At 48.7% G+C, this 14,994-nt stretch overlaps 5 protein-coding genes across 5 annotated transcripts; 1 reads left to right on the top strand and 4 right to left on the bottom strand.

Annotated features, from left to right (window-relative positions):
• Positions 1–40: 40 nt before the first annotated feature.
• VFPPC_02456 (sugar transporter) lies at positions 41–1,835 on the bottom strand (the record flags this gene model as incomplete). The annotated part of the gene is made up of 7 exons (XM_018282102.1): positions 41–120; positions 171–204; positions 260–457; positions 510–817; positions 867–902; positions 960–1,580; positions 1,643–1,835. 7 exons carry the CDS (start codon positions 1,833–1,835, stop codon positions 41–43), a joined length of 1,470 nt encoding a protein of 489 aa, XP_018146439.1.
• A 4,493-nt stretch (positions 1,836–6,328) lies between these two features.
• VFPPC_02454 (hypothetical protein) lies at positions 6,329–7,906 on the bottom strand (the record flags this gene model as incomplete). Its single annotated transcript, XM_018282100.1, has 2 exons — positions 6,329–7,572; positions 7,636–7,906. The coding sequence occupies 2 exons, from the start codon at positions 7,904–7,906 to the stop codon at positions 6,329–6,331; spliced, it is 1,515 nt and encodes a 504-aa protein (XP_018146437.1).
• A 1,146-nt stretch (positions 7,907–9,052) lies between these two features.
• Positions 9,053–10,237, top strand: VFPPC_02453 (zinc-binding dehydrogenase; the record flags this gene model as incomplete). Its single annotated transcript, XM_018282099.1, has 3 exons — positions 9,053–9,185; positions 9,241–9,260; positions 9,326–10,237. The coding sequence occupies 3 exons, from the start codon at positions 9,053–9,055 to the stop codon at positions 10,235–10,237; spliced, it is 1,065 nt and encodes a 354-aa protein (XP_018146436.1).
• Positions 10,238–10,764: 527 nt separating this feature from the next.
• Positions 10,765–11,328, bottom strand: VFPPC_13277 (hypothetical protein; the record flags this gene model as incomplete). The annotated part of the gene is made up of 1 exon (XM_018291054.1): positions 10,765–11,328. One exon carries the CDS (start codon positions 11,326–11,328, stop codon positions 10,765–10,767), a length of 564 nt encoding a protein of 187 aa, XP_018146435.1.
• A 1,172-nt stretch (positions 11,329–12,500) lies between these two features.
• VFPPC_15505 (hypothetical protein) lies at positions 12,501–12,914 on the bottom strand (the record flags this gene model as incomplete). The annotated part of the gene is made up of 2 exons (XM_018293258.1): positions 12,501–12,607; positions 12,680–12,914. The coding sequence occupies 2 exons, from the start codon at positions 12,912–12,914 to the stop codon at positions 12,501–12,503; spliced, it is 342 nt and encodes a 113-aa protein (XP_018146433.1).
• Between the last annotated feature and the right edge of the window lie 2,080 nt (positions 12,915–14,994).

The following is a 14,994-nucleotide window of genomic DNA, read 5'->3' as shown; positions in this document are numbered from 1 at the left end:
ATAATATACGCAGTAAAGTATGGCATTATATGGATCGAAATTAAGGCACCTCCACATGTTCCCGCGTAACCTTGTTATGAGCTGCCGGGATATCAATTTGTGTGTGTTTCTTGTTGAAGACTAGTCATTTGTTAGCACCGCTTCATACAACATTCTGTCACTTTACTCACTGAGTTCCATTTCTTCAAGAGATCGACCCTTAGTCTAAACCAATTGTCAGTACGAAGCCACCATGTCAAAAAGACGAGGAAACACACACCTCCTTAATAAAGAACCAAGTATAAAACACAAGCGCCCAGTTGAAAATGGCAAACATCAAAAACGTCTTCCAGCCAAGGTTGTTGATTGCATGAGGCGTGATTTGCGAAAACGTAAAGTTGAACAACCACTGCGAGGCCGCACCAACAGCAACACCACCTTCTCGGATGCGCGTGGGAAAGATTTCACTCATGTACAACTATCAACACCCATTAGCGCAAAAGTCTCTAAACGGAATTGACGCAGCTTACCCATGGCACGGGACCCCAGGAGATGTTGTACGTCATGGCTTCGAGGTATATCATGGTGATGGATGCAATTGCGGGAGGCGTCAGGCCAGCCTTTGGATTAGCGGGGTTGTATTTCGTGACAAGCCCGATGATCAGCATGTATACGCCCATAAGGAATGATCCTATGAGCAGCGAACCCTTTCGGCCGATTCTTTCGACGAGGAAGAGGAGGAAGAAGAGGCAGGAAATGACTTTGCAGAGACCAAAGAAGCCGGATAGGAGGAGGGCGTTATCTCCCGCACCGACGGCGCCGAATATTTGAGGAGAGACTGGACCGTGTTAGGATGGATGTTGAGGGATTGGCGGCAAAATGCTTACAGTATGCTAGACTTGTGTTGCCAGTGAGTTGTGCGCCTACACGTAATATTGTTAGTCGATTCCAAAACTCAGGCTCCTTCTCGTGTAACTCACCAATCTGCATAGAAATCGCAATGAAAATGCGATACCGATTGGCCGGCAACATGTATTCTTTCCAGGTAACACCCGCCGTAAGTCTCTCTTCCTCCTCAATACCAGCCAGGATTTCGCTATACTCTTGCTGCACTTCCGGCGAATCACCGCCTCGCACCCAAACCAACGAAGCCATAGCCTCTTCATGACGACCCTTCTTGGCAAGCCATCTCGTACTCTCCTTTGTCAACAGCATTCCCAAACCCAAGATGCCACCGGGAACCAGCTGCAGCCCCACGGGCACGCGCCACTGAGCACTCGTCGACGCCATGTTCTTATCCACAGCGTAGTCAACCCAGTAACTGAAGAAGACGCCAAGAGTGAAGAAGAACTGGAAGAAGCTGCCGACGCGGCCACGGATTTCCTTGGGCGCCATCTCAGCCGAGAACATGGGGATGATGACGGTGGCGATACCGACGCCCACGCCGGAGATGACTCGTCCTGCGTACCAGGTTGCCAGGCCGTGGGAGTAAAAGAGCTGAAGGATGGCGCCGATGTTGAAGACGAAGGAAGCGAGCACAATGGACCATTGGCGTCCGAAGCGAGCGGTAAATGGCCATACGAACAAACAGGAGAAGAATGCTTCACAGGAAGTTAGACTCACTCTCGACTGATACTGCATGATACGAGGGCAATTCACTCACCTCCTGCTTGGAGAAGACTTGCAGACAGAGAGCTCACATCGCTCTTCTCCTTGGCACTGAATCCAAAATCATTCTGGAACGACTGCAGCGTCAACACTCCTCCCACGATACCCGTATCATAGGCAAACAGAAACGACCCCACGCAGCACAACGCAACGAGGTACGTTGCGCGAAATGTACCCAGCCTCGTCATGATGAGATATGTAAGCAAGCTTTCTTGCGGGTAGGTGGTACAACGAGTCCAAGAGTTGCAAAGTGATCCCTCACAAGCTCATGTTCCGCAAACCCGCAACTTAGGCTTTACAAAACAAGCAGATAACCCCAGAATGATCGACAGCTCGAGATGCGGTGCCTTTATATGCCGTTCAACGAAGGATGCGCAAGGTTGGAGTCGAAATGGACACAGAACAAGGGTGTAATGGCGAATCATTAGCGCTCTTAGTGCCGGGCTATTAGGCCATGTTTACGACGTTGATCTAGCTTAGGTGCTGTCGTTGTCGATGGTATCGACATCCGAGATTTTTTTGGTGGCGCCACCACGGCCGTGGATGATAGTGACTTGTGTTTCGTTTTTGCTGGTTTAGAGGGTTGAGTTGTAGTTTATTGGTATTGGTTTTTCTGGGAGACGCCACGATTTGGTTTTATGTGCGGAGAAGAGGGGATCTCCACTAGTTTACTAGTTTGGGGACTGGTGATGGTGCTTGATGATGGTGATTTCGTGGGGAATGGTGATGCTCCACTGATGTGGTGTCGGTTGAAGCCGAGGGATCTCAGGATTAAATTGGTTATGAGGTATTGGGATATATTGTAGACTTTTAAAACATATTTATTAAACGAAACTGTTTGTTTAACGGTAGTTTGTTGCATAGTTTATAGAGATGTTCATTGATATAATAAGTTCATGGTCAGACATATCTACGAGTAGTTAGTGACAGGTACAGAGGGAAGACAGTCACAACATGTGCACCAACTTCCCCGGATATTGAAAACGGTTAAATAAACTAAACGGTTCTTATTTCCGAACTCAATACCTGAATCAGCTGCGAGCTTCGCATGCCACGAAGGCACAGCGTCGAAGAGATGGCTCGGATGTCGCGTCGGATGTCGGATAGAAGATGCCGCTCCGTGGAGGCCATTGCCATGTGGCATGGGCAGGATGTGAATGGGATGGTGAAATCGAACAAGGATGATTGCAAATTCGACGATATTGTGGCTTGACTGGATGTCGTTGAGGGAGATGATTGGGGCGAGTGTTCTTTGAGGCTTCGGTGAGGCTGTATGGAAGTCGGGTCAAGGCGCGCTTGAAGTTGGAATTTCGAAGAGATGTCAAGGAACGTTGATATTGCATTGACGAGGTGGGTATACAAGCTGATTAGGGAAAAGCTGTTTATTTGATGGACTGCCATTTTCTTGAGGCAAACGTACGATGTTTGTTAAACAGATTGGACTATTGGAAGCGCTGTGGTATGTGGAGTTGCGTTTTTAATCCGTGTATGGATACATGGTGTTGAGTATTTGCGTGAAGGACTCCTTGCTATGCTAATGCTCATTCATCTGGATGTTGCGCAAGCCATGCTGTACGGTCATGGTGCCGTGAGCCCAGTTGAAGTGAAATATATCTATCTGGGACTTTCTATGATCTTCTATTCTCTATGAGTTCTATAAACAGTACGGCAAGACTCGGGAACCAGACGACACCCCTCAATTGGCATGTACTCTGTCTGCCGTAATGCCGCGACATTGTATGCCTCGAGGCTCATCTTAGTCCATGTTTTACAAATCATTACGTTGTCGTTACATAAACTGTTTAAAAGAACATTGACTTGTCATTGCAAATCGTGTGATTTCGTGGTACAACCTGTACACGTAATATTGGACATATTGTGTTATCTGGCATGCTGCCGTTGCCTTACACGATGATGATCCAATGTTCATCAATTTGACCATTTCCAGAATATGCCAAGAAGTACTCATCAGCCGCATATGTTGTGTAACACGAGATGCAGCACTCTGTTGCACAAGCACAGGCCCAGGTCAACCTTATAACAACTAACACCAATGTCACGATGTTGCGATTTAGTATAGTTGTAGCTGCAAATTTATGTGAACTTGATCGGATTCAAGAGAGAAACGCGGGTATTCAGACCGGTTTCATAGAATGGAAGACCTGGTTGGCTGGCCGAGGGATATACTTGCCAAGCTGGACGGGGAAGACGTGCGCTCATCAACTGACTGTTGGCCTTGAGCACTGAGATTGATATCCTTCCGATATCACGTTATTTGGAAACATACTCAGAGCCAAAGCTACAGCACATGTCTGGTCGCGGAGCCTTGAGTGGAAACACTCCTCCGGATTTGACGCAGATGGTACAGCAGAGGCCAGTTACAGCGCCACAGTAGCGGCCTGGGCATCACTGATGGTATTCAATAGGTAATATTGACTGTAGGCCATCTTAGAATTTGCAAAAGAGTCAAGTTTCACTATTTGCACAGTGGCGACCAGCGATGGTTCAAAATGGGGAACGTCTCGTGAAGCTCTCGCAATGTTTTCTCGTCATGCATACATTGCGTGGCATAGATTTTTTGTCATGTGATTAAACTGGCATTTGATACAAAGTCTATTCGATCACATCTCGTCACATCATGGTTGTGCGTGGCTTACTCGTGTGAGCAAACTGTGAAAAACCAGCTTACAAGTTGCGCAAAGAACAACTGATTCACAATATGATTGCTCAACTGATCAAAGCATAGTCGAACAAGTAAATACATCATGGACATATGATTGGGTCATTTATAAATACACGCGCGATGAGCTCAGCCGCAACGATAGCTGCGCACAGTTCAGTACGTGACCTCCAAGCCAAATATCCAGCCAACCACGGAATCAATTCACCTTTTGACAAATCAATGACCTCATCTACCTGTCAAAAGCACGGATAATGCATCCCATCCCCAGGTTGTCAAGAGCTCGGAACATGAATACCCGACCAATCAGTTCCCACGAAGCTGTTGGCCTACAACAGATCAAAAAGATGAGACTGTCTGATTGACAGCCTGAATCTCCCTCGGCGGCAAGTGCACTGACCATATCAGACGGACAAGGCTGGCTGTCCATGGAGTACAGACTAAGGTTTTGGCCCCCCTGGGCAGCGAATTTTTTCGGCGTGCGAAAATTGTGAAGGTATCGTGAAACAGGGGGGAACCGCGGAAACGTCAAACAAGTCATGCCAGCTTGTTGTGAGTATTCGCCGCAGCGCATAAAGACGACGACGGAGCGAATGGGAAATTAATGGTTCGCCAAGAAAACGCAAAAATTTACAGATAAATTTGAATTAAAAACCTTTTCCATTTCGTTCATCTCACCATCACGGGACGTCATCCAAACAATTGCGCTGTCATGACTTCAAACTCCACTGCTTCACATCGCCAAGCCAGCAGCCACAGCCACCCCCAGTAAAAGCATCTATCTAATTAGACTAACTACAATTGCTTGCTTAATTCGTCCCAGCTTCTGGTGTGGCTTTTTTCATCTCTTTCAACCTGCGGCTTTGCCCTGTCCTGCATCTAGCCACGTTCATCGAAACCCCCGTAGAACAGAATACAAAAACGCAACTAAGCAGAAAACACAACTAGCAATCTTGCGTCAAACTCCAGCAGGGCCATCTGACGTTTGAGACGAGCAGTCGTGTGACGTGGATGGAGACGTGCCAGTATGGAGATGGCGTTCGGGAAACCCGGCATCCTGGAAGGCTGCGACGTTTAGAGCCGCAATCCGCAGCAGACCCTTGTTGACGGGGTGTAACCCTTGCCTCCTGGTTCCCCTTGGCGCTTGTGGTGATGCAGATGTCGTATTCGATTTGGCACGGATGCGGACAGGGTCGGGTGTAAGTGGTGAACCATGTTTTGTGGTTTGCAAAGGGCAATATCTTTGCTGGGGAACCCGCTGCCAAGACGAGACTTGGTATTCCATTTCTTTTTTTTTTTGTCTTTTCGTTTAGCCCTATCTTTTGGGTTTATTCTCTTTATTTGGTTTATTGTTGGGGTTTCCATTCCTTGAGGTGTTGGACGTTCATTTTCATTTCTTGGAGTCGCTTTACTCGCTGGCGAGATTTGTTGCTGGGCAATTCACATTCTTTCGTTGACCGGAAATCGAATATACGCCGCGGTCAATCATTCTGCGGTTCACAATCCAACTTCTCTACAATACATCTTCCACAATATCCGGTGACCCGAGCACGCAAACATGGGCAATAATCTATCGTCAACCTTCGTCCCCGACACCTCCAAGGTTGTCCTCAGTGCGCCCGACGCCTTCGCCGATATACTCCTCGTTGTGATATGGGGTCTAGTCTTGTATGCGTGCGCCATGATTTTCACAACGTGCACTCTCATCGACCGCTGGAAGGGACCGACGGACAAGATACGAGTAGGGGGAGGGTCGGTGTTAGTGGCGATAATTTTGTCGTCGATGTGGCCGGTGGTTATGGCGTATCTTGTGTTTACGGGGTGACATTTACTAAATCAGCGTGGATATTGGTGAAATTGTGTGGGAGAGGGCTACAGGCGTGCGTGGTGAGAGATGCAGGGAACTACGATGGCCGGAATTTTGCAAGGTTAATTATACACGTATTAAATACAAGCGACTACTTAAACATGCAACACTTTGGCTACCATTTATCTCGACATCTAACCGACTAGAGTGTTTCGTCGACTTCTATCCACGCGGATATCCTTTCTGCCCACAACTGTCTCTAATGTCTGTCCCAAGGCCGTTGCATCATATCGTCCACCACGCCCAAGCTCATCTTTTGGTCCGTAGAGTCGTATCGTATCGATTCCTAACTGCCCAAACTTCTGCTTGTCTACTTTTGGTGACGCCAGCCCTTCGAGATGTATCACATGCGTCACGTACAGATTATACTCGTCCTCGGACGGTTTATGCCATCCCCTCGAGTCAGCGCAGGCGTTTGCAATAGCCCCCACAAAGTCTAATGCCGTAAATGGGTCATCAGACGGCCCGGTCTCTCGGTCAGTTGTGCCGTTCAGGATGAGAATCTTGTTGCGTATCATGGGATTGGCAATTGCTTCCCCCACGCCCTTCAGCACCAGGTTGGGAATTAGGGACGTAAACAGCGATCCTATGCAGTAGACGACGGTGTTTGCAGTGTTGATGGCGTCTAAAACGCGAGGATTGGCAGGGATGCGAATTTCCTGCCCATAGGGATTGATGTACCATATTCTGTCGATCCGCGAGGGCAAGTCCTCATCCTCTTCCTTTGAGAAGACAATCGCTGGTCTGCGGAGAGCGGGCAGCGAACCCGGGAGGTTTGCGTCTTCAATCTTGTCATGCTCCTCCGTGTCGTGGCCTACTGACAGCGCCGGAGTTTGCATGCCCGTGGTCAGACCCGTGGTTAATGCACCGGTGCCTGCGCCTGGGACCGCCGCAGTCGGATAACTGGGATGGGAAATGTCATTCTGTCCGGTGATTACCGTTCCGTCCTGCAACCCTGCGGCAATGTGGTGGGCGAAATTTGTGTTGAGAGCCGGCAGCACGGAAATCCTGTCTGGGACAGCGCAGATGGAGCTCAGCAGATATATGGCTGCTTCGAAGCTGCCTGTGAAGAGGCGCGCACCGGTGAGAAAGAGGTTTCCGATGCTGGCTTTGGAAAAGTCAAACCGACTGCTTGGTCTCATGCGCTTGATTACTTCCAGATTGAAGCTATTTAGATATGAGCGTATGAGTTCTCTCTTGGGGGATGAGACGTTGATCCATAGAGGGTGTGCGGCGTCTAGGATTTCGAACCACTCTGCTCTCGCGGCTTCGTAGGTCTTGGCGAGGCGGTAGTTGAAGAGATGCTTGATAGCAACTGTTTCGGGGGCATCATTGTCCGGTATGAGTCTCACGAGTCGTGAGCGCACATCACCAATACCTGTTGCATGGACGTGTCAGATACGTGTAGGAGTCGGTAGAGCTGTGACGCAGTGAGGCAAACCTGGTCCGCCAAAGACGCGGATAATCTCGCTTGTGCTGCCGCCATTGTCGGAAATGGGAATGACATAGCTTAGGGAGGTTTTGTTTGCTTCTCGCACGCGCTCGAATATGTCCACTAGGCTGTTGGCGGCGCTGCCTCCTGAGAAGACGACGATGCCGGTGCGAGTTGAAGATGCGGAGGTTGGCGTCACGGGCCGTTTTGAGGGGGACGCAGGACCAGGATTGGATGATGGTAGTTGAAGCGCACTGGGAGATGTGGTATTGGGAGCCATCTATGAATTTATGAGGTTCGATGAAGCGTGTTGAGAGCCGTTGTTTGGAGAGTGAATTATCATGAGCGTTGATGGCAGGACTTTATATCATGATGAAATTGACGGCAGCCATCATTGATGAGTGTTGACATCTGGATGCTATTTTTACCATTGACTGTCTTCTCAGTGACAGTTCTAGTGGGACGTGGCTTCAATTCTGGTCAACTGGTCAATTCTGGTTAATCGACCACTAATTTCGGCCCCATCGCCGTTGAATGATTGAGTCACCCCGCAAAGGACACATTTGCATCTTCAACGTTAAATCTCAATGGACACGAAGTCACATTTTTATGTTTAATTCCTTTCGACAACACTAGTTGGACCCTGATGGATCTTTAGATTCCTGAGCAGGCCCTGCGCCTCAAAATTAATTAGCAGGAGATCCTGCGAAGAGTCATCGATGATCTTGTTGTTTCAAAGTCAACAAACTACAACGACAAGTGGCCTTTCCAAGACACAATTTACAATCATCAATTGAATCCCGTGTCAAGTCGCAAATAAACTCAGGGAAAGATGTGAGAGGTATCAGACACGAGCGTCTCTCAGCCCAGCCAGCTTCGACAATTACTCATTGACAACCAACTATAATGAGTCCAAGGAGACTCACTTTCGTTACCTGCCACCCAAATCTTTGAGAAGTCGCCCTGCTAGTGATATCAATTGGTTCCTATTGCTACGGAATTAACTAGAGCTCCCTGAAGTCTTTGTATCTTCATCCCCACAATAAGGCTTGGCCTAATATACATGATGGGCAGCAGTTTCCAAGGACTCGAACAACAGCCAACATCTGGAAACAGCCAAATACATTTGTGCCCGTTGATCGGGCCCTAGCACAGTACAGTCCAGCTAGTTACAGGAATAATACGGATGGATACATGGTCGCCACGCAGAAAATCCATCGGCCCCAATATTGGACAACATCAGAGTGGCATCATGGATCCACCAAGGACTCGTCACGCATCTTCGGGAGCTTATAAATCGGTTTTCGGGCGGAGTTCCGTGGAATGAGTGTAATGGAATATATTACGAACGCTCATGTTAGACCTTGAATCTCAATTGAGCAACCATATCAAAAGTACTTGAAATTCATAGTCACACCCGTTTACCATGACACCAGATATCCCGAAAACTACGAAACAGTGGAATGTTACGAGCAATGATGGCAAAGATAGATTCGGCGCATTGAAATACTCGGAGCAGAAAATTGCAGAGCTTGGAGATAGCGAGGTTCTCGTAAAGCGTAAGTCACCATCTCATCATGCGGCCGGACCACTGGCTAACACCATTGCCAACAGTACATGCTGCCTCTCTAAATGTAAGATACAGCACATGCTAAGTCTTTGAGACCGTATCTCACCAATAATCACTAACCAAACCTAGTACCGCGATCTTATAATCCCCCAAGGAAAATATCCCTTCCCCGTAGCGCCAAACATCATCCCCGGTTCCGACGGCGCAGGCACCGTCCTCGCTGTTGGAAGACAAGTTACGCGCTTCAAACCCGGCGACAAGGTTGTCACCCTATTCAACCAAGAGCACATCGGCGGTCCCATCACTCAAACCAGCGCTGCTTCAGGCCTCGGAGGATCTCGCCATGGCGTCCTCCGCTCCATCGGCGCCTTCAACGAGCAAGGCCTTGTTCACCAGCCGTCTAGTCTAACTGCCGTTGAAGCTGCCACACTTCCCTGCGCCGGCGTCACGGCATGGAATGCATTGTACGGCGTATCTGACAATCAAGTCGCTCCCGGCCAGTGGGTTCTCACCCAGGGAACCGGTGGCGTGAGCATCTTTGCACTGCAGTTTGCCAAGGCGGCTGGCGCTCGAGTCATTGCCACAACGGGGTCCAACGACAAGGTCGAAGTCTTGAAGAAACTTGGTGCGGATCACGTCATTAACTACAAGGAGAACCCTGAATGGGGAACAAAAGCAAAGGAGATTACTGGAGGTGTTGGTGTAGACCACATCGTTGAGGTTGCAGGTCCCAAGTCCATGGAGCAAAGCCTCAAGGCAGTAAAGGTGTCTGGGTTGATTACCATTATTGGCTTTGTGGGTGGCTTTACCAAGGATCAACCTGGGTTTATTGAGTGCTTGAACAACATCTGCACGACGAGGGGTATTTTGGTTGGCAGCAGGAAACAGATGGAGGATATGTGTCTTGCTATTGACGGGAACCCTGACAGGTTGAAGCCGGTGGTTGACGAAAAGACGTTTGACTTGGAACAGTTGAAGGAAGCGTACGAGTATCAGTGGTCAGGGCAACATTTTGGCAAAGTCTGCGTGACTATTGCATAAGCAGAGCTGAACAGGGTGCATATTGCTGCAGTAAGCCTAAATGAACTCGTACAGCTGAGGATGGGACAGTATAGGTACAAGGACTTATGTGTAGGATGAGTCTTGCTTTCTTTTGAGGCAAGACGTATATGTTGTGCGAGACTGCGCTGATGTGAGGACACCATTGAAGATTATTGCACATGATGGTGACTAAAGCCGTGATTTTATTTCTCTGCTCTGGTAAGTCGGAGAATACATTAGGTTCCCACTCCTTCTATTAAACCCCCCCTCAAATTGACTTCACTCCATGCTCCTTTTGGAGACCTTCATTGATCGTTTTTGTTGACCCAAAACTGCATTATGTGTTGTTCTATAACTCTACAGACGAAGCAAATTCGAGATTACCAACATGCTTGCTTCCGACTACCACAGAGCCACCCGCATTGCATACCAATTGCGTTGGCAGTCACTGCAGACTGTAATACGCAACAAAAAGCGACGTAAACCCATACAACCATCGCTGACAGCTAAATCAATCCGTTTCTGTCTTAGAGGAAAGCTGCAATCACAGCAACCAAGCCTCCCAAAACACCGGAAAGAGCAAGCCCATTTACAGGGGCACCGGCTGTGAAAGGAGGACTAGACGTGGTAGGCAGAGATCCAGTTCCGTTGGGAGCTACCGTCGTCGGCACAGGTGTGATGGTGCCAATTGGACCAGTAGTAGTTGGGATAGTCTCTGTCTCGGTCGGTTCTGTAGCAGTCGTCTCGACCACGTCAGTAGTCGACTCAGGAATGGTCACAGTGCTGGTGCTTCCTGGACCGGTGATGGTGTTGGTGGTGATATCAGAACCACCTGGCCCTTGGCAGGTCTTGCCAACAGGACAGCAGCCGTATTTGCCATTATCTCCCAGCCAGCAAACGGACCCAACAGGACATCCACCTTGCTGATCGGGGCAACAGGTTTCAGATTGCTCTATACAGACGACACCGCAGTTCTTGCGGCCCAAATCAGAGCAAGCTACCTGCGTGGTATCTCGCGGCAACAGACCAGATGCTTCAAAAAGCGTGGCAAGAGAGCCAGAAGCGAAGGCCAGAACGACAAGATTCTTCATGATGGTGGTATTTGTGAGATGAAACGAAAGTCTGAACGAGCGACGTTTATGTGCAGAGCTGTTTAACTGCACGACAATGTTGTAATGTCCGTGGAGTGAAGCTTATCGTGAATATTGAAAGCTCAAGAACGACTCTGGCTACTTTATATTCGTCATCACTCAGTACGGCAAAATAACCGACTTACACACCACCTCATCGGTGCCGTTGATAGCCTCTGGCGTTTCGAATACCGGAATGTCGCTCACAAACAGGGCACTGCCATGACGCCTCTCCCAGCCATTCCTTGCTTTTTACACCCAACCAAGGCCTTCGTTCGCATGCACAAATAGAAACAAGTCGAGGCTTTTTCTTTTCAGCCTTAACTCATGGGGCTGACCTGGGCAGCCGCAACAAGGGCCGTCGGGCGTGGATTGGCTCCAAGAGCGCCACTTTTGCCGTAAACATCGATCGTGTGCTGCAGAGGCTGGGACTAATTGGCCTGTTGGCTGTGCCGAGATGCGGTGCTGAGGGGAAACGTGCAATATATTTGCTTGGTGTTGTGAGACAGTGGCCGGGCAGAAATGGCGTTGGAGGCGAGCCCTGTGCAGATTTTGATGGTTACGCGGCCTTTTGGTGGTACAGAGATCCGCACGAGCTGAAATGTGTCTTGCGTGGATTGTGGGAAAGTCGGCAGGATAATTGACATGAGCCTAAAGTTGGATAGAGATGGGGAGTCGTGGCTGTTGATGAGGAGCGAGAGCAGATGTTTAGGAAGTTGGTGATGTGGCCCTACGTCGTTGGAATAGACGGAGGATTCCGTACGCATTGCAGAACTACTCGGAACACACAATTGCTTTTGGCACCACTGAGCTATCGAGGTCATAAAATACGTAAGTCAGTCAGGTGTGTAAGAAGCCTTTCTGCATGGCGTCTTACAACAAAACCTGCACCGGGTCAACAACCACCAGCACATTCTCTCGTATCTATCCACACTCTGAAACGTGGCCAACAATATCTAATGATGTATTAAAATTCTTTCCAGTGCTAAGCCGCAAGCCATAAGCCAATTAATGATACATTCCAACATGCAATGCCGCAACTCTATCCCAGCCGAGACCCGGAAAACAACCCATGCCGCCCCCAACAATCATTCAGCCACGTTGTTGACACATCTCCAAGAGCCGGTGTCCAATCAACAATCCATCGACCAAGACTTCCAGCCTTCCGATGTGTTGGAGCAGGTGCCCTCCGCGGCATTCGTCTTGCCAACCTTGCAAGCCCCATCGTTGTAAAGATAGACTGCCGAAATATTATTAGTTTTGTGTGCATGGCGCAGAATTAGAGACTCGGTGAGCCTTGGGAAAATCTTACATTTGCAGCCCTGGTTCACGTCGGTAGCGTAGATCGACTGAACAGAGTCATTGATCGACACACATTTGCCGTGTTTGACGTCGTCATCGATGATGGTCCAGACTCCGAGGTTGCCAGCCGAGCATCCTTGGTTGGAGAACAAGCGAAAGTCACCGACGTGCTTATTGCGAATGACGAGAGCAGCAGAGCTGGAGACGAGCGCGGCGATGATCACAGTGATGATGTTGGAATGCATGATGAATGTGATGTCAAAGACGGGAGAGGTTACCGATACAGAGAGAATGTGAAATGCAGGATGGCCAAGATTTTTAGCCAAGATGTTATGCGTGCGGAGAAAGTGTGTCTTGGATGATGCTGTGCTTGTTGCTTGTTTCCTGCGGACCGGCAGATATGTCTTATATAAGGTTTGTTGTCAAACACCGCTCCTACGAGATGATCGTATCATGATTCAACAAAAGCGGTAATTTTAGCACCATTAAAAAAAAAATACGAAGTTGTTTGGCATCAGCGTCATCAGATCGCCGGCGGAGCCGTGTGTGTCTCGTTCGTGGCACATGCAGGGTTGCACCCATCTGGTAGGGAAACATGGTTTTGTATAGAATACGAGGGACTCAAGCCGTTGGCAATCAGGCAATCCACATGGTAGGCCATATCCCCGAAATAATACAGGCGAGAAGGATCGAGAAAAAGGACTCGTAGTGGGTTTACTTGTCCGCGTTGCCCCCGATTTGCTCTGATCGGCCGGGATCGGTCACAGATCAGCACTTACACTGGACCGCATGTGACGTATTCTGTCAAATTGCACAGAGTAGCAACATTTTCTGTCTATTAAGTTGCGCTAGGAGATCAAAACGAAGAGTGAGGCGTCTCCAATGGTCGGTGTACCGGCTGGTTGATGCATGTTTCACTCCGTCATGCGTCTGGCAGACGAGGCGTTGCAATGGATTGGCAAACATCCGTACGTACCGGACACTTTTTAGAATTCTGTTTAAGATTCAACCTGTTTTTGGTCTTTTGTGCGTCTTTTACAGCCCGACACGCGCCATGAGTTGGTGCATTGATGCTACCAACAGACGTGTTGTACAGTCGTTCCACAGGCCACAAGGCATGCTGTACTGAGCCGCTGATGCCAAAAATGACTCTTACAAGTCGGCCGTGCTTAAGTTTGAGAGGTTTCGGTGCCTTCAAATGATGAGGGTGCACTTGGTGGTCTAGAATTTTCTTGCATCATGTTGTGCGACCTGGCGTCTGGGTGATGAAGTGAGGCTATACGGAGTACGACCATGCGTTTTCCTGTTGGCTACGACTCAACGTCGACTCCTTTATTTGTAACGGGTTTGCACTACAATAACATGACGGAAATAGAAGTGACAGAATAGCATCAAAATATACCAACAAAGGTACCTGATGCTGTAGCTCGCGCGCAAAGACTGGTGAGTACCATGCAAGAGATTCCATGCCGGGCATCGAGAGGAAAGTTTATTTATGTTCGAAACAAACTCACGACCATGGTGTGTCTGTCAAGACACGGTCTCATGATCAAAACACAGTTTCATGCTCTGTCACATGTTGTGAAAAGCGGTGGCATTGAGCGTTCTGAGTTTTTTTTTTTTTTTTTTTTTGGGAAGTTTAATGGTGAGGCAGAAAACTCCCGCTGTCACATGTTGTGATGCTTATATCACTCACCTACAGTTTCAATACCCCGTCGAGTAGTTTCGTGCGGATCACGCTCAGTCAGTCTGCGCCGTGTCCCCGGGTTGGACGGACAAGTGTGCCTTCATTCTCTCGTTCAACGCTCACCTGACGTCGATGAAGTTGAATGCCTCCGCGTCTTCCATGGTTGGCAAAAGGTCCGTGGCTATTCGCTTGCAGATATGCCTCAAAACCTAGAATGATACATTCAGTTTGTGTACTAGGTACAATTCTGACTTTGTCTTTCATTCATCCGATATTTGCTGTCCTGGTCGCAGAACCCGAGCTTATTCACCTTGCCCGGCGCATTCGAATTACGTCCCGGAGTTCCCTGACTCTTGGGAAACTACAGTTTCTCAGGCGGGTAAATGCTAACCTCGAGTTCGTGTTTCAGCGAGCGCATCTATTAGACCCGTCGGCATTAAACAGCATAGACTCGCGATAGTCCGTCTTGAGTTTGCGAAATGCCCAGCCTCCACTCAACTGACGTGGCCGTGTCACTGTGGCCGAATGTCTAGTTCTGTAACGATTAGCGAGCCATTGCTCAAAGCTCTCGATCTGTGTTTGGCTGACCTGTTCTCTTAATGTGGGCTCTGATAGAGGTCTCATCTCATTTCTCACTG

The sequence above is a fragment of the Pochonia chlamydosporia genome, chromosome 2 (assembly GCF_001653235.2).
Source record: "Pochonia chlamydosporia 170 chromosome 2, whole genome shotgun sequence".
Lineage (NCBI taxonomy): Eukaryota > Fungi > Ascomycota > Sordariomycetes > Hypocreales > Clavicipitaceae > Pochonia > Pochonia chlamydosporia.
Note: the sequence above shows the minus strand (reverse complement) of the source record. Positions and strands in the feature narration are given on the sequence as shown.